Here is a 19,726-nt window from a genome sequence, read left to right as displayed (position 1 = left end):
AAGTTCTGTGACGATCGGTATTATGAGTTTTTGTGTTTTGATGTACCGAAGGTAGTTTGGAGTCCCGGATATGATCACGGACATGACGAGGAGTCTCGAAATGGTCGAGACGTAAAGATCGATATATTGGACGACTATGTTCGGACACCGGAAGTGTTTCAGGAGGTTTCGGACATATACCGGAGTGCCGGGGGATTACCGGAACCCCCCGGGGAGTATAATAGGCCTATTGGGCCTTGGTGGAGAAGAGGAGGGGCGGCCAGGGCAGGCCGCGCGCCCCCTCCCCCTCTAGTCCGAATTGGACAAGGAGGGGGGCGGCGCCCCCCTTTCCTTCCCCTCTCTCTCCTCCTTCCCCCTTCTCCTACTCCTACTAGGAAAGGAGGAGTCCTACTCCCTCCTTGGCGCGCCCTCCTCCTAGCCGGCCGCCTCCCCCTAGCTCCTTTATATACGGGGGCAGGGGGCACCCCAAGACACAAGTTGATCATTGATCTCTTAGCCGTGTGCGGTGCCCCCCTCCACCATAATCCACCTTGGTCATATCATCATAGTGCTTAGGCGAAGCCCTGCGCCGGTTGATTCATCATCACTGTCATCACACCGTCGTGCTGACGAAGCTCTCCCTCGACACTCTACTGGATCGTGAGTTCGTGGGACGTCACCGAGCTGAGCGTGTGCAGATCGCGGTGGTGCCGTACGTTCGGTACTAGGATCGGTCAATCGTGAAGACGTACGACTACATCAACCGCGTTGTCATAACGCTTCCGCTTACGGTCTACGAGGGTACGTGGACAACACTCTCCCCTCTCGTTTCTATGCATCACCATGATCTTGCGTGTGCGTAGGAATTTTTTTGAAATTACTACGTTTCCCAACAATTACGTTAAATTATGTTATGGCTATATCACCAAAGGCTACTATAAAAAAGAGGGGGTTGGGTCCAACCTCCAAGGGGATTGGTAAGACTTAATGTGGATGCCTCTTTTGATCATGACTTGCTTAGTGGCACGGCTGGTGCTGTTTTGAGGGACGATAAAGGAAAATTCATCGTAGGGGGGAATTGGAGAATTGATTGGTGCACAGATGTCCTGACGGCGGAAGCTTTGGCACTTAGATATGGTATATCAATTGCTCAAAGGGCGGGTTGCAACCGTCTAGTTATTAACTCGGATAACTTGGAAGTCATTGAAACCATGAATAATGGAGGACCGGCAAGTACAACGGCGACAGTGTTTGACGACTGTTATTTTTTGGCTTGTGATTTTCTCATTATTAGATTCGAGCACTGTAATAGGGAAGCCAATAGGGTTGCCCATGAACTTGCTAAGTTAGCTAGATTTTCGTTAGCTTTGCACTGGTTTGAGGAGCCTTTGAGTGAAATTGTACCGCTCCTCATAAACGATGTACTTGTTATTGAAAATGGATAAAGATATGTGATTTTCAAAACAAATACGCAGATCACGATGACCATGCAATATTAGTCCCAGGGGCAACTTGTGGTGAAATATGCGCTGAAGATTAAGTTGGGACTAAGTGGTTTCAGGAGGAGCTGAACCAGGTGGCCTACCGGAATGTTTTTTTCTTCCTTTGTTTCCTGAAAACGTAAGAACAATACTCGGAAAATTTTGGCCACTCGGGAAATGAAAACAGAGGATGGAGATATTAATATTTCAATATGTAACAAAAATGGATAATGTCTCCCGTGTCTAACTTCTCTTGCGATGCAAGAGTAATACTGATCATGTATGCACCATCGATGTCTTGACGAGCTCTTGATATCATGTTGTTGTAAATATTTGGTTAGTTGGTATCTTCTTGATACTTACCTATTTGTACTTTTTATTATATGCATATAATTCAGAAGAGAAAGACTATCTTCTCGGGGAAGACATGACCTATGAATTTTCATAACCTATCATTAGCCGCCTGAGGGGTAAGATAAGTGGATTGCCTAAAATATTTGAGGCTGCTAATCATTAAATTTAAAGTTTGGTCTCCAGCCGCCACCTATAGCTCAACTAGGCTTCTAGCTTTTATGACATGGTTGGTTCAAAGCTATAACTTTGCCAAGAAGTCAAGTTTTGAGTAGTAATGTGTGGCAACACATAACTATGACAACCAATCAGATGCTCACCTGAAATTTCGGCGCGCCCGTCCTTACACGTGATAATTTAGCTAGGAAGCAAGCAACCTCTTTCTATGGGCATTTTTCGCAACAAAAAAAACTTGTCGCAAAACCATGTCCATGTCCTTCTCTAAGAAAATACTCACTTCGTTTCTAAATATAAGATTTTTTTGGATATGCCAATACAGACCACATACAGATGTATAGACGTATTTTAGAGTATAGACTCACTCATTTTGCTTTGTATATAGTATGTATTGAAATCTCTAAAAAGGCTTATATTTAGGAACGGAGGGAGTATTATCAATTAACCTTTCAAGTGTTGTAACAAGTACTCCCTCCATCCTACAATATAAAACGTTTTTGTAAACTACAAGGGGGTACTTTCTTAAAACAAGTACGTAGACGCAAAAGGTTTTACATTACCGATTGAGGATTGAAAAGGATTTAGCCAAGCAAGTCGAAGTGTTGAACTAATTTTTCAGATGTTTGTAGCCCCATCGAATTGGGCATCCAAAAATGTGTAGCCAACGTCCAAGTATGCTTTGCTATATTTTTGGCAACTGTTATGTCGATTCTCAACATTTGATCATACAGCCCCTTTACTCTCCCCACAGTTCCAGATTAACAATGTGCCACTCACCTAATCGCTCTCTAAAGAACGAGCTTTTAAGCCACACCGCTGATTATTCCCCAGCCAAATCCCCACTACTGACCCACTCATTTCTTAAACCCCAAATCACCCAAGTGAAACACGACGACAACTACAAGGCGCGTTCACGGAGTCGTGAAAAACGTGCGGTAACTGTTCAGGCTCCACCGTATATATAGCACCGTGCGCGGCCGCTCACATCTTCATCACCATCAGCTCACACTCGCACTCACCCAGAGAGAAGCAGCAGCCAGAGCAGCTAATCGACCAAGCTAGGTTCCGGCGGGAGGGGGATCCATGGCGTTCATGCGGTACCGTGCGCTGCCGCAGGGAGAGGTGACAGCTGAGGAGTTCTGGGCGTGGCTGGGGCAGTTCGACGCGGACCACGACGGCCCGATCAGCCAGGACGAGCTGCAGGGCGCACTCTGGAGCCTCGACCTGTGGTTCGCGTCCTGGAAGGCGCGGGAAGGGGTGCAAGCCGCGGACGCCAACCGCGACGGCGCCGTCGGCAGGGAGGAGGCTGGCCGGCTCTTTGCCTATAGTAGAAAAAGGGTCATTTATCCCGGTTCATAAAGCTCATCTATCCTGGTTGTGGAACCGGGATTAAAGGGTCGTTACTAATGCCTAGGCCTTTAGTCCCGGTTCTTATACCAACTGGGACAGATGGGCCTCCACGTGGCCGCTCCGGCGAGCGCAAGTAGGAGGGCCTTTGGTTCCGGTTGGTAGCACCAACCGGGACCAATAAGCTTCCACGTGTCAGCATTTTAGGGGCTGGTTTTTTTAAAGGAGGTGGTTTAGGGGTTTTGGAGGTTAATTTAGGTTGTTATAGGTAGCCAATAGAGAGATGTGTCCTCTCTTATCTCCGTGCTACTGCTATTTATAAACATGACTTAGATTGAAGTGGGGCAACATGTTGTGCATGTCGAAAGTAATACTAATCCTAACTTGATCAAGTCTGGATTGTATTACTTTCGACATGCACCACATGCATGTTGGCTTCACTTTAATCCAATCCATGTTTATTTCACCCACAGATATATAATAACTCTTCATGCTCGCATCATGCATCATCATAATAACAAGTCCTACTAATCATCATCATACAACTTCTACTCGTTATTAATAACAAGTCATACGATCATCATCCTGATAGTCATCGAACCAGCCCTACTTAATTGTTCTTAGCACATGATCATCAGTATTATGCAGGACCTAAATACCCTATTTAAGATAAAATAGCATAAAACAATATAGACCCTGACCCTCCATTATGGAGAATGGAGATCATCCTGTCTCCAATTCTTGCGCAGCGCTTCCTTTTGCTTCCAAGAACCTCCTTACGACTGTCCATACATTTTTTCCATTCTCTGATTCGCATGTCTCCACTTCTTTTAGAAATCCTATATGGACAGTTGAGATTCGTAGGATGACCTAGATATATGTTCAAAACACGAAGGCTGCCATTCTGATACATCAAGTGAGGCACAGCCCTCTGGGATTCTCTGTTGAAAACATAGTAATAACTTCATAGTTAGCAATGATGTACTAGTTTTAGAAGTATGCAAAAGATGCATGGATGTCGTAATAGTAAAACATCTTACCAGGGTATCTCCATGGTAGTTACCGTAGTTCAACACGTGCACTAGTGGCACGTATTGACCATAATGTTGAGGAGTTTGATTGTAGATATTGTAATTCTCAAGATCAGTACAAAATCTGACCAGATAATTTTTCTCCTGATAAGTTAACTCGGAGCCATCGGTGTAGTGAGTTTTGTCTACCATGTTCCGCACATTGTTTGAACAATCAAAATAAGCTGTCAATGGAAATAAGCTGTCAACTATTTTGAAATAAACAATATAAATTAGTTAATAATTAACTATGTTTGAGAAACTCACATAGCGGTAGAACCGAAGGCGTATCAACAAGGACCTAAATGTCCATATTGTCTTGGTCGATGTCAGGATCACCAAGATCCATGGTGACAAGCATACCCTCATCAAAACCATACATCTTGCAAAATGCTTCCCAATTTTTGCAACCAATGGGTTACGCTCTCAGCATTATACAGAATTACTTCAAAATCCACATCATGATGGGTCCTTAGGTGAATTTTCTTCGTTTCAAAATTTTCATGGTCTTCAAAATCCATCCTCTCCAAGACATAGCGTCTTGCATGGCATGGGATAAGCTATACTCGAATTGTAAAAGATGAAAATTACACGTTGAAATAGTTGAAGTCATGCTTAATTACGAAAAAAATACTTGTCGCCGTTGCGTACCGTTTCAACATCGAAAGTCTCCTCGAGCTTAATGCTGAAGCGCCGATCATCATCCAGGTGAGGCCTGTCGCACAAACCTCGATCGTCGTGGCACCAGCCGCACTCCCCCGGGAGACTTTCGTCGTCCGATGACGACATTTCCTACGTTCATAATTCAAAGATTAAACTTGTACGATTAAATATATGTACTACAAAAACTAAATTAGATTATTATTATTCATCACGGGTTGACTATCGGTCTGTCGAGTCTTTTTTTGAAAACTATCAGCTCACGTGGTGTATACATTCGACCGTTGGTGATGGTCGCTCCTCCATTCGTCCCCGAGTGCATTACACCAAAATGTCTAGCACACGGGAACGAAGGAGAAGCGACCCCCACGGCAACAGTCGGGATTCTTCGTCCTCTCATATATATATGATGGAGACTCGACAGACTTAAAGTCAACCCGAAATATCGTTTAATTATCTTTCTAAAAAAAGGATTTGGCTGGTCTCACCTCGAGGTCGGAGGGGGGGTCGGTGACGGGGCCGACGGCGGGGATGATGGAGGGGGGCTCCTAGATTTCTGCGACAACAAAAACCCTATAAGCTATCAACTAATCATATGCATACGCCTTGCATAGTGCTCTCCAATTTTAGCATTCAAAGTAGGAGTAGTTTTCCAATTTGAGCATTCAATAAGCAAAACCAAATCGTAAAATAAAGTAGTATTCAAATTAGCATGCATTCAATTATAAGCAAAACTACATCATCTCTTCCATACGTGCATCGTCGAATATTATCACTAATACACCTCGAATACTATCATACATATACCATCGCTAGTACAGCTAGAACCGTAGTGCCCGACGGGTATCGGCGCGGGCGGTGGACACCCAAAGGGAAGGAACCATCACAGGATCATAGCTCCAGTGAGATCCCTGAAGAACCTGCCAGGTATCGTCGAACCTGCCCTCCAACGCAACCATGTAGCGACGGACGTGCTCATCCTCCTCGCTGACACGATGACGTACCACCTCCTCGGTGTCCGGAAGCCTCGGCACCGTCACTGGCCCACGCGACCGCCACCAAATAAGGATCGGGTCAACGACGGGCTGGCTCCTCACCAACCTACGCCCCCCGGAAGGTAGCACCTCCCAAAACCAGCCCGGCGGAGCCCAGTCCCGGACATGGCCCCTCTGATCAAGCCGGCCTCCTCCGCCGAGTCGACGACGAGGATGCGGGATAGGCATCGTCGACGTCGATGCGGGAATAATTGCTTTAACTAAAAAAATAAACTAGTTCTATTAATTTTCTTGCTAAAAATAAACTACTTCTATATAGTAAAATAAACTAGTTTTATTAAATCAACTAGTTCAACTACTAAGCACTTACTATAAATAGAATAAAGTAGTACTTACTAAAAATAAACTAGTTTAACTAGTTCTATTATTTTTCTAACTAATTCTATTAAACACTTTCTAAGTAGTACTTACTAAAAGTTATCGGGGAGGGGTGTATATCGACAACGACATACCCGATAAAAAAATAAAAGAGGAAGAAGGAGAAAAAAAAGAGGAGAAGAAGAAAGGAATAGAGGAGGAGATCGAAGAAAAAAAGAAAAAAAAAAGAGGAGAAGAAGAAGGAATAGAGGGAGAAGAAGAAAAAAATAGAATAATATATTATTCTGTTTCTTCTTCTTCTCCTCTATTTCTTCTTCTTCTCCTCTTTTTTTCTTCTTTTTCATCTTCTTATTTATTTCTCCTCTTCTTCCTCTCCTCTTCTTCTTATTCTTCTTCTTCTCCTCCTTCTTCCTCTTCTTATTTTCCTTTTTTCTCTCCTTCTTTTTCTTCTAAATATGAACATACATAAATGACTTTGATCATACACAATTTTCAGATTCCTACACAATATGAACATATACATAAATTGACAAAGAAAATTCTATGAACAAAAAAGTCATAAAAATTCTATGAACAAAATTACAACAGAAAAAATCATAAAAATTCTATGAACAAAATTACAGCATAAAAAATCATAAAAATTTTATGAAAAAATTGACATATTCTTTACATATGAACATACAAACATTTGCATATTCAATAATAATATCACCAAAAAAATCTAAACTGCATATCCAAATTAATACATCTAAATTAGAACAACTAAATTAACTACACATCTAACTACACATCCAAATTAATACAACTAAATTACAAATCTAAACTACACATAATAGCTAGGGGCGCGGCGGTGCGGCGGCAGCGACGGCGGCCATTACAGGGAGGAGGAGGAGGAGGGGATCGGGGCGGCGCTCACAGGGTGCGCGGCGACGGCGACGAGGAGGCAGCGTCGGGGCAGGGGCGGCGCAGGGCGGCGACGGCGTTGGGACGGGGTGGAACAGCGTCGGGGCGTGGCGCAGGGGCGCGGCCGGCGACGGCGTGGGCTCGGGGGCGGCGGACGGCGTCGGCGTGGGCTCGGGGGCACGGGCGACGGCAACGGCGGCGGGGCAGCCTGGCGGCGTCGAGGAGGTCGGCGTCGTCGGGCGGCAACTGGCGATGAAATCTTAAAAAATGCCAAGTGCTGGCTTATATAGGAAAGGCTTTAGTCCCGGTTCGTGACAACAACCGGGACCAAAGCCACCCTTTAGTCCTGGTTGGTGCCACCAACCGGGACCAAAGGCCTCTTTTCAGCAGCCCAAAGGGCGGGAAGCACATGCCTTTGGTCCCGGTTGGTGGCACCAACCGGGACTGAAGGGTGTCTTTGGTACCGGTTCGTGGCGCCAACCGGGACCAATGCCCCCTTTTAGTGCCGGTTGGTGCTACCAACCGGGACCAAAGGCCTGCGCCTCCCAAAGCCACGGTGCAGTGGGATGTTTAGTCCCACCTCGCTAGCCGATGAGCGGCAGGACCTGTTTATAAGCCCTGCCCCGCCATCTCCATTGAACTCCTCTGAATTGCAGGCCTCTGGGCCTAATCTCGTAGTGCTATGCCTGTGGGTCTGCTGGGCCTTCTGCGGGCCTGAATCCTGGCCCATGGGTGGGTTTCTAGTCGTATTCAGGCCATTGTGGCCCAGTAGGTAGCATTTTTGTTATTTTTCCCAGTTTATTTATTTTATTTTGTTTTTACTTACAACAAAATACTTATTTATTTTATTTTATGATAATTCTTTTTGCTATTAAAGTTTCTAACAAAAAAAGTTCTTTATGAAAATTCTTTTTGCTTTTAATGATTTTGAACAGAAAAAACTTTGATAATTTTAGTTGCATCAATTTTATATAATTTTAGTTTCAATAATACTAGAGGTTGCTTATAATGTTTTGAACAGAAAATACGTTGATAATTTTAGTTTCATAAATTTTATTTATGTTATTAAAGTTTATTTTATTTTGTTTTGTTTCTACTTGTATATTTTATTAAAGTTTATTTTATTCTGTTTTTAATTACTTATTTATTTTATTTTATGATATTTGTTATTTTTCATGCATTTACTGATCATTTTGAGCTATAAGACCCTGAAATTGAAAAGCACTACAAATGAACTCTGAAAAGGTTGAAAGTTGGCATGGTATCATCATTTCACCCACATAGCATGTGCAAGAAAGTAGAGAGGGTTACGGCAAAAACTGGATGCACTTCGTGTACAAAACGGACAATCTGTTTCGAAGTATCAGGATTTCATACGGAAACTCGTCTGTTACAACAGGCATTTCAAATGAACTATGAAAAGGTTGTAAGAGTTCTTCAACTAATGGCCTTAGGTACACATCAATGTCATTGCCGGGTTGCTTAGGGCCTTGGATGAGAATTGGCATCATAATGAACTTCCGCTTCATGCACATCCAAGGAGAAAGGTTATACATACATAGAGTCATGGGCCAGGTGTTGTGATTGTTGCTCTGCTCCCCGAAAGGATTAATGTCATCCGCGCTTAAAGCAAACCATACGTTCCTTGGGTCACTTGCAAACTCAGCCCAGAACTTTCTCTCGATTTTTCTCCACTGCGACCCATCAGCGGGTGCTCTCAACTTTCCGTCTTTTTTACGGTCCTCACTGTGCCGTCGCATCAACTTGGCATGCTCTTTGTTTCTGAACAGTCGTTTCAACCGTGGTATTATAGGAGCATACCACATCACCTTCGCAGGAACCCTCTTCCTGCGGGGCTCGCCCTCAACATCACCAGGGTCATCTCGTCTGATCTTATACCGCAATGCACCGCATACCGGGCATGCGTTCAAATCCTTGTATGCACCGCGGTAGAGGATGCAGTCATTAGGGCATGCATGTATCTTCTCCACCTCCAATCCTAGAGGGCATACGACCTTCTTTGCTGCGTACGTACTGTCGGGCAATTCGTTATCCTTTGAAAGCTTCTTCTTCAATATTTTCAGTAGCTTCTCAAATCCTTTGTCAGGCACGGCATTCTCTGCCTTCCACTGCAACAATTCCAGTACGGTACCGAGCTTTGTGTTGCCATCTTCGCAATTGGGGTACAACCCTTTTTTGTGATCCTCTAACATGCGATCGAACTTCAGCTTCTCCTTTTCACTTTCGCACTTTTCCCTTGCATCAACAATGACCCGGCGGAGATCGTCATCGGGCACATCGTATGGTTCCCCTTGATCTTCAGCTTCCCCCGTTGCAGCATCACCGTATTTAGGGGGCACATAGTTGTCATCGTCCTCTTCTTCTTCGCTGTCTTCCATCATAACCCCTATTTCTCCGTGCTTCGTCCAAACATTATAGTGTGGCATGAAACCCTTATAAAGCAGGTGGGTGTGAAGGATTTTCTTGTCAGAGTAAGACCTCGTATTCCCACAATTAGGGCATGGACAACACATAAAACCATTCTGCTTGTTTGCCTCAGCCACTTCGAGAAAATTATGCACGCCCTTAATGTACTCGGAGGTGTGTCTGTCACCGTACATCCATTGCCGGTTCATCTGTGTGCATTATATATAATTATGTGTGTTAAAAGTAAGAAAATTAGACAAGTATCTATCTAAAGTAAGATTTTTTTTCTTTCAGAAAAAAGATAAGAACAAGAGGCTCACCGCGGTGGTCCCGGCGACGAGATCGCCGCGGGCGATCGACGGCGGTGAAGACGGGGATGGGGCGTGACGGACCGCTAATATAAACCTAGACAAATCTTGGGAAAAATGGAGCTCGGAGGTCGAGCTTCGAGAGGAGAAAGCTTAACTAGTGTGGTTCGGGCATTTCATCGAACACCTCATGTGCATAGGAGGTGAGCTAGAGCACCCAATGCCCTCCCCCTCGCCGGCCAGCAAAAAACAGAGCACTGTGGAGTGCTCTGCTCGCCGGCGAGGGGGTGTATATAGGCAAATCATTTGTCCCGATTCGTGACACGACCCGGGACTAAAGGCCATCCTTCTGTCCCGGTTCCTGCCACGAACCGGGACCAATGGTTGTGGGCCAGGAGCGAGGCCCATTGGTCCCGGTTCGTGCCAATAGCCAGGACAAATGGGCCTAGACGAACCGGGACCAATACCCACGAGGCCCCGGCCAGCCCCCTGGGCTCACGAACGAGGACAAATGACTCCATTGTTCCCGGTTCGTGAAAGAACCGGGACTAATGGGCTGGCCAGGCCCGAACGAAAGCCCCTTTTTCTACTAGTGCGCGCAGAGGCAGCTCGGTGGCAAGATCACCCAGCTCGGCTCCTACTGATCAAGCTGGGCATGAGTTAATCTGCTGTTGTAACTATGATGGTGTGTGGAGTATTCCAATATGAGATGGATGTTTGTGTTTTCGGAGTTCTTGGGACAACCTTTGCAATGGTTTCCCAAGGGTTTCCTACTTTGTATTTTCAGCACTGTGAACTCTGTGAAGATTTGCAGAGTTGTTAGACATGATGGACGTTTCTCCAAGCTCGGTTGATTATTTTGCTTGTGTTCTGCCTGTTGAGTGTTGTTAACAAATATGTCGGTGCATTTCCTGTATAAAATATGAATAAACGCATCCTTTGCAACGCTGAATATTAAGAATTCATGACAAACTGAGATGAAGGTTTCATAAAACCACAACTCTTATTTTTTTTAGTTAACCGAGCACTCTTCATCTAGATCCAACTCTTTAGTCTAACCCATGGAGGACCATTGATAATATTCGACGGGGTAAACTAACTCATGGTAACGCTATGTCACAAACGTTGACGTGGAGGTGATGCTCAATCTAAAGTATTGTAAGCCTAGTTTTGCTGGAAGAGAAATACTCTCTCCGCTTTAAAATTATTAAAACTCTAGGATTGTCCTAAGGCAAATTCAAACCAAGGACAGCCAACAGGCTCGCCGTGCATCGGCTTCGACAACGGCTGATGGAGGAGGGTAGGCGCACGACTTAGCACCACTCCGTGTCGGCACACAACAGCCTTGAACTCTAGCCTAGGCGGAGGCGCGCACGGCACGACGTCGAACGCTACAACGGCGACATCACGTCCTCCCCTTTAACAGCGCAGCTTTTCCGAAGTGGTTCGGTGCAACACAACGATGAGCACCACTCTCCATGGGGATGCTACAAGCCAGAGGTGGAGCTACGGCGGGTTGTCTGCTCGGTGTTGTCATTGTCGTTGTTGGAGGTGACCGCAACATGGTGACCCACATGTTTGCCATGCAAGCTGGAGGTAACCGTAACATGGTCCATGTTGTGTTTGCAACATAGCCATTGTTGCAAATGTTCACCTTCGTCTTGATGAGCTGATGCGTCGCACTAAACGGCTGACGGGTGGCTTCTAGTGCATGAATCCAACAGCTCAAAAGGCGGCGGTTCTTTCCGACGAGTATCATTGTCCCTAACTCCCTTGTTCCTCAGCGGTTTGTACAATTGTACGACGCTGATTGTCATCGCATACTTAAAAGAAACCGATTGGGCATCCAATAAGTGTAGCCAACCTCTCAAAGTGTGTACTTGCAATATTTTTGCCAAGTGTTATATGTTGATTCTCAAAATATGATCATACAACTCCTTATTTTTTTTATTGGTAGCTTACCAATCTGGCCAGTTGGTTCATACAACCCCTTAGCTCCCTACATTTGTAGACCAATTATATGCCACTCGCCTAATCCATCTCTAAAGGAAGCACTTTTAAGCTACACCGCTGATTATTCCCTTGCTAAAACCCCACTAGCGGTCGACCCATTCTTTAACATGAGATCACCCAAGCCGAGTGAAATATTTACGCGTCATATCACAACGCGCGTCCGTGGAGCTGTGAAAAACGTGCGGTAACCGTGCCGCTGCAAACCCTGCTCCCCCGTATATATAGGACGGTGCGTCGCTGCCCAATTCCTCAACACAATCACATCAGCTGCTCACTCCGATAGAGAGAAGCAGCAGCCAGGCTAGCAAACGATCAAAGCGGAGCTCGCTCTCGATCCATGGCGTTCATGCGGTACCGTGGGCTGCCGCAGGGGGAGGTGACGGCGGAGGAGTTCTGGGCGTGGCTGGGGCAGTTCGATGCGGACCACGACGGCCGGATCAGCCGGGAGGAGCTGCAGCGCGCGCTGCGGAGCCTCAACCTGTGGTTCGCGTCCTGGAAGGCGCGGGGAGGGGTGCGCGCCGCGGACGCCAACCGCGACGGCGCCGTTGGCGGGGAGGAGGCCGGCAGGCTCTTCGCCTACGCGCAGAAGCAGCTCGGCGGCAAGATCACCCAGCTCGGCTCCTACTGACCGACCAGACTTGGCTTTCAGCTGTACGTACCTGTGAATGTGTGCGGATGTATTTGGATCTGTCTCTGACTGGATGCGTGGGGCATGGATGTACGTTTTGTGTTTCTCGAATTCGTGTGCCAACTTTCTCCAAGTTTCAGGGTGTTTGCATTTGTATGTTCAACACTGATGGTGAATTCGGTGAGGATTTTTGTGGACGGAGATCATCCATTTTTTTCTTAGGAAATCTATAGCGCGCACGTTTAGGCTGTCAGATTTTGCATCATGCTGCATGGTTCTTTTTTCTTGCGAAATGTCATGCTGCATGGTTGTGAGCGGCATGATGCAAACTTTTTCTTTACAATACATACATTTTTAAAATGTGTGATGAACACTTTCAAAAGAATTAACTAATTTCATTTTTCATAATATATGTATTTAGTATTATTATTTTCAAAATATATAAATGAAAGTAAATAAAAAAATATGTGACATCGGCACGACATCAGCATGACGAGGCCACGTGGTTACGGGACGGTCCCTGCAGACGACGCACACATAGGAATCACTTTGAGACATACAAACGCGAGAACTATGTGTCGCCAGTAGCGGTTCCTCCTAGGAATCACCTACGGGCGACACACCAGCCGCTGGCCCATTTAGTGTGGTAGTCGCCGCTCGTAGCGATCGCTGTACCTTCGATCGGTCCAGTATTCTTTCCTTTATTTAGTTTTAATTTCTTTTTGTATTTTTGTTGGTTTTATTTGCCTTTTCACGGTCTTCTTCAGTTTTTATTTATTTTATTTTGGTTTGTCTTTGTTTTCCCGTTGGTTTTCTTTTCTTTCTACATTATATTTGGTTTTCTTTGTTTCTTTATTTTCTTTCTTCAGTTTTTTACTTTTCTTTTTTGTTTCTTTGTGGATTTGTAGATTTTTGTTTTTTGAACTCATGTCTACTTTCTTCGTATAAAATTTAAATTTTAGAGCACACGCGAACATTTTTCTGATACACTGTGCAGATCTTTCAAATACATGATGTACATTTTTTAATATACAAGTTTTGAATACACGGTAATATTTTTCAAATACACATTGTAAATTTCTTTAATTGCAATAAACATTTTTTGCATCAACGAACATTTTCATATTTTTCACAGACATTTTTTGGAAGCATGTGAATATTTATTTAAAATTTCACATACATTTTCTAATAGAAATAATAATTTTTTAGACCTAAGGTAACATTATTTTACACTTTATACTTTTTTAATTGTCATGAACATTTTTTATGAAATGCAGGAATTTTTCTTTAAAATGTCACACACATTTTTTAATGGTATGAAACATTTCTTTATATTGCGCAAATATTTTCTTTTATATTGTATACAGATTTTTTAAAAATCTGATTTTTAAAACTTGTGAACGATTTTCCTAAATGTAACATACAATTTTTGAATGTATGAAACATTTTTGAAAAAATAAATGAACATTTTTTACATTGTATAAAGATTTTTTTAATGGCGCGTACCTTTTGTTAGGCATGTGACATGTTTTGAGTGTCAGAACATTTTTCGTACACATGACTAATATTTTCTATGCACGTTTAACCTTTTTCAAGTGCATGTTTAACATTTTCTAAATTTATGCAAAGTTTATATAGAATATTTCGAAATAAAATATTTAATTTTTTAATTATATATATGAAATATTTCAAAATAAAAACAATGGTACAGAAAATATATTAAAGATGTGATGAATAAAGGAAAAAAATGGATGACCTCAATATGACATCAGCAGGCAAGACCACTGGGCAGTGCCAGCAAGGGCTTCCTGCAAGCGACGCTGCGATAGGAACCGATGCGGGCGTCACATAGTCACGCCTATACATAGAAACGCCTCACATAATGCGGACATAAAGCTGTCGGTGCCATCAAGAGCCCACTTGGGCCATCCGGCAGCCCATGCCCCCTTCAAGGATAGATACGTGTATATACACTAGCAAAAATGTCCGTACGTTGCTACGGGAGACGCAATTGATGTGTATTTAAATTTAGTTAGAATTAGATGGGCAAAACACAATGATAGTTCATGCGAAATTTAATGCACACCAAAATTTTAGACCCACACAATAGCAAGTAACATACGGATTCCAAATGGACTTCAATTTTCTATATAGAGCTATAATTTATCATCATATTCTAAGTTAAAATAGAACTAGTTATCTTCTATCCCAGCTTGAAATATATTCCATGATGGTTGTAGATGAGGTGTTGGCATGTGCTGGGTGGCTGGTGAGCATCAGTTGTTGGGAAACGTAGCATGCAATTTCAAAAAAAATCCTACGCTCACGCAAGATCTCTCTAGGAGATGCATAGCAATGAGGGGGGAGTGTGTCTACGTACCCTCGTAGACCGAAAGCGGAAGCGTTCGACAACGCGGTTGATGTAGTCGAACTTCTTCTAGCTCCAACCGATCAAGTACCAAACGTACGTCACCTCCGAGTTCTGCACACGTTCAGGTTGATGGCGTCCCTCGTCCTCTTGATCCAGCAAGGGGTCGAGGAAGTAGATGAGTTCCGTCAGCACGACGGCGTGGTGACGGTGATGATGAAGTGATCTGCGCAGGGCTTCGCCTAAGCACTACGAAAATATGACCGGAGGCGTAAACTGTGGAGGGGGACGCTGCACATGGCTCACAATTGATGTTGTGTGTTCTAGGCACCCCCTCCCCACGTATATACAGGTGGGAGGGGGAGGGGAGCAGCAAGGGTGCGCCCCAAATAGGAGGAATCTGATAATCCCCAAGTGCAGGGAATCATCGTAGCCATTTCCAAAGATGGAAGTGATAAGTATGGAGTGTTGAACCCTCAAGGAGCTAAAGGTAAGATCAATATTCTCTCAAGCCCTATCTGCCACTGCTACGACTCTACGTACACCGAACGTTTGCTTCCAACTAGAAACGAGAAATAAAACTACGTTGTGCGTATGAAGAGGATAACTTTGTATGATATCGGAGAGCTAAAATATAAAAGTAGGTGCTGTTATCATGAAGTTAGAATATATTATTAAATATTATAAATAGCGAGTGTGGAATAATGGTGGGTCGGTGTGCGGAATTGTCCTAGGCAATCGTTAACAAGACCGGTAATCACTATTGCAGTTTCATATGAGGGAGAGGCATAAGCTAACATACTTTCTCTACTTGGATCATATGCACTTATGATTGGAACTCTAGCAAGCATCCGCAACTACTAAAGATCATTAAGGTAAAACCCAACCATAGCATTAAAGCATCAAGTCCTCTTTATTACCATACGCAACAATCCCTCTTACTCGGGTTTGTGTTTCAGTCACTCACCAATCCACTATAAGAGAATCATGAATGTATTGCAACACCCTACAGCGGGAACCCCTCACGCTTGCGCGACACGGAGGGCACCATAGGACAGCATCAAAGTAAAACATACAACTCATACCAATCTAGATCATCAATCAACCCAAAGACAAAAGATATCTACTCAAAACATCATAGGATGGCAACACATCATTGGATCATAATATGTGGCATAAAGCACCATGTTCAAGTAGGGATTACAGCGGGCTGCGGGAGAGTGGACCGCGTAAAAGAGATGAGGATGGTGATGATGATGGTGATGTTGATGAAGACGTTCACCGTGGCGATGATTCCCCTCCCGATGGCACTCCGGCGCCACCGGAAGAGAGGAGGAGAGGTTCTCCCCCTTGTGCTTCCTCCTCCATGGCCTCCACTTTCTGGTCCTTGGCCTTCATGGTGATGATGGCCCCTCCAGGATACTCCTCCATGGCCACCGGTGATGATGGCCCCCTCCGGTAGGGTGCCGGAGAGGGCCTAGATTGACTTCTCGTGGCTACAGAGGCTTGCGGCGGCGGAACTTCCGATCTAGGTTTCTTTCTGGAAGTTTGGGTATATATAGAAGAGTTTTGCGTTGATTTCACGTCAGGGGGGTCTCCGGGCTATCCACGAGGCAGGGGGCGCGCCCTAGGGGGTGGGCACGCCCCCACCCTCGTGGGCAGCCCGGGACTCTTCTGGCCTGCTTCTGGTACTCCGTGGGCTTCTTCTGGTCCAAAAATGATCTCCGTCAAGTGGCACGTCAATTGGACTCCGTTTAGTTTTCCTTTTCTGTGATACTCTAAAACAAGGATAAAACAGAAACTGGCACTGGGCTCTAGGTTAATAGGTTAGTCCCAAAAATCATATAAAATATCATATAAATGCATATAAAACATCCTAGAAGGATAGTATAATAGCATGAGTACTTCATAAATTATAGATACGTTGGAGACGTATCAGCATCCCCAAGCTTAATTCCTGCTCGTCCTCGAGTAGGTAAATGATAAAAGAAATAATTTATGAAGTGTGAATGCTAGCAAGTACATAAGTTTGATCAATGATAATTCCAATCACTTTTTCTAGCATCATTATATATCATAACAATAGCTCATCTCATAAAACTTTTCATGATCAAGTAACAAGCAAATCACACGTTTAAACTATAGATCATATACTTTCTTGAAAACTAACAAACAATATTCTCAGTCATCAAACAATTGCAATTCATCTTATTTTCAGGAAGAGTCTATGTCAGAGCTTTGATTTAGCAAACTCCACATACTCAACTATCATTTAGTCTTTAACAATTGCTAACACTCACGCAATACTTGTGGTTATGGAGTTTTAATCGGACACAGAGAAAGATAGGGGCTTATAGTTTTGCCTCCCAACCTTTTACCTCAAGGGTAATGTCAACAATAATAGCTCATGCTAACTTACATCCAATTATATATATATATATATATATATATATATATATATATATATATATATATATATCAGGATCCTTCCAACATCATGTGCTTGCCAAAGGATAAAATGTAAAAAGGAAAGGTGAAGATCACCAAGACTCTTGCATAAGGTAGAAGATAATAATAAAAGATAGGCCCTTCGCAGAGGGAAGCAGAGGTTGCCATGCGCTTTTAGGGTTGGATGCACAAAATCTTAATGCGAAAGAACGTCACTTTATATTGCCACTTGTGATATGAACCTTTATTATGCAGTTCGTCGCTTTTATTTCTTCCACATCACAAGATCGTATAAAGCTTATTTCCTCCACACCAATCAATCATACATATTTAGAGAGTGATTTTTATTGCTTGCACCGATGACAACTTACTTGAAGGATCTTACTCAATCCATAGGTGGATATGGTGGACTCTCATGGCAAAACTAGTTTTAAGGGTATTTGGAAGCACAAGTAGTATCTCTACTTGGTGCAAAGAATTTGGATAGCATGAGGGGGAAAGGCAAGCTCAACATGTTGGATGATCCATGACAATATACTTTATTTCAGATATAAGAAAACATAACCCATTACGTTGTCTTCCTTGTCCAACATCAACTCTTTAGCATGTCATATTTTAATGAGTGCTCCCAATCATAAAAGATGTCCAAGATAGTATATTTATATGTGAAATCCCTCTCCCTTCAATATTCTTTCATGAATTGTTCAAGTGACCAATTCTACGTTTGCTAACTTTCAATAAGTTTACTACCTATACTTATTATGTGTGAAGTCATTACTCCGCATGTTATAAGCATACAAAACTTATATAAATTCAGATTTATGACATTCAATTTATTCAACCATTTACTCATAGGATATATGTGAAGCACATGAGCAAATGACAAACTACTCCAAAAGATATGAGTGAAGAACTTGAGTAGTCAAATAATTAACTAGCCATCGGAGGATTCTTTTTCATTCAATATTTCAGATCCAATGATTTTATTCAAACAGCAAGTAAAATTGAAAATACGCTCCAAGCAAAACACATATCATGTGATGAATAAAAATATAGCTCCGAGTAAGGTGTATCGATAGTTTCGAAGACGAAAGAGGGGATGCCTTCCGGGGCATCCCCAAGCTTAGGTACTTGAGTATTCCTTGAATATTGCCTTGGGGTGCCTTGGGCATCCCCAAGCTTAGGGTCTTTCCACTCCTTATTCTCCTCATATCGATAACTCACCCAAAACTTGAAAACTTCAATCACACAAAACTTAACCAAACTTCGTGAGATAGGTTAGTATGATAAAGAGCAAACCATTCACTTTGGTACTGTCAAAGACAAGGTTCATAATTGTTCTCACACAATGCCTACTGTACCATATCATTTCTACAGTTTATATTGAAGAATATAAGCCATAGAAACTAGAAAACAAGCAAACTATGCAATGAAAATAGAATCTGTCAGAAACAGAACAGTCTGTAATGATCTGAACAATAACCATACTTCTGCTACTCCAAAATTATGAAATAAATTGGTGGACGTGAGGAATTTGTCTATTAATATTCTGCAAAAATAATCAACTCAAAAGCACTCTTCTGTAAAAAAAATGACATCTATTCTCGTGAGCGCAAAGTTACTGTTTTTAACAGCAAGATCACATTAACTTTCACCCAAGTCTTCCCAAAGGTCTTACTTGGCACTTTATTGAAACAGAAGCTATAAAACATGATTACTACAGTATATTAATCATGTTGACACACAAAAACAGTATGGGTAAATATTGGGTTGTCTCCCAACAAGCGCTTTTCTTTAATGTCTTTTAGCTAGGCATGATGATTTCAATGATGCTCACATAAAAGATAGGAATTGAAGCACAAAGAGAGCATCTTGAAGAATATGACTAGCACATTTAAATATAACCTACTTCCTATGCCTAGGGATTTTGTGAGCACACAACTTATAAGAACAACAATCAACTAGCATAGGAAGGCAAAACAAGTATAACTTCAAAACTTTAAGCACTTAGAGAGGAAACTTGATATTATTGAACCTCCTACAAGCATGTATTCCTCCCTCATAATAATTTTCAGTAGCATCATGGATAGCAACTTTGTTCTCATACTCAATTGGAACCTCTTCCGAAATAGTGGAGTCATTACTAGCTAAAGTTGACACTCTTCCAAATCCACTTTCATAAATATCACACTA

The 19,726-nt window shown here is 43.0% G+C and overlaps 2 protein-coding genes across 2 annotated transcripts; both read left to right on the top strand.

Annotated features, from left to right (window-relative positions):
- The first annotated feature begins 3,015 nt into the window (after positions 1 to 3,015).
- On the top strand, positions 3,016 to 4,004 carry LOC123163983 (uncharacterized). Its single transcript, XM_044581389.1, has one exon. The coding sequence runs from the start codon at positions 3,072 to 3,074 to the stop codon at positions 3,345 to 3,347; it is 276 nt and encodes a 91-aa protein (XP_044437324.1). The 5' UTR covers positions 3,016 to 3,071; the 3' UTR covers positions 3,348 to 4,004.
- Positions 4,005 to 12,359: 8,355 nt separating this feature from the next.
- Positions 12,360 to 12,908, top strand: LOC123170964 (calcium-binding protein CML38-like). The gene has a single exon (XM_044588656.1). The coding sequence runs from the start codon at positions 12,427 to 12,429 to the stop codon at positions 12,715 to 12,717; it is 291 nt and encodes a 96-aa protein (XP_044444591.1). The 5' UTR covers positions 12,360 to 12,426; the 3' UTR covers positions 12,718 to 12,908.
- The last annotated feature ends 6,818 nt before the right edge of the window (positions 12,909 to 19,726 follow it).

This window comes from Triticum aestivum, chromosome 7D (genome assembly GCF_018294505.1).
Source record: "Triticum aestivum cultivar Chinese Spring chromosome 7D, IWGSC CS RefSeq v2.1, whole genome shotgun sequence".
Classification (NCBI taxonomy): domain Eukaryota; kingdom Viridiplantae; phylum Streptophyta; class Magnoliopsida; order Poales; family Poaceae; genus Triticum; species Triticum aestivum.
The sequence above is the reverse complement of the archived record's forward strand: the minus strand, read 5'-3'. Positions and strand labels throughout refer to the sequence as shown.

Excerpts from the sequence above, each read along its gene's own strand:
- LOC123163983 (XM_044581389.1), top strand. The coding sequence starts at position 3,072 with ATGGCGTTCATGCGGTACCGTGCGCTGCCGCAGGGAGAGGTGACAGCT.
- LOC123170964 (XM_044588656.1), top strand. The coding sequence starts at position 12,427 with ATGGCGTTCATGCGGTACCGTGGGCTGCCGCAGGGGGAGGTGACGGCG.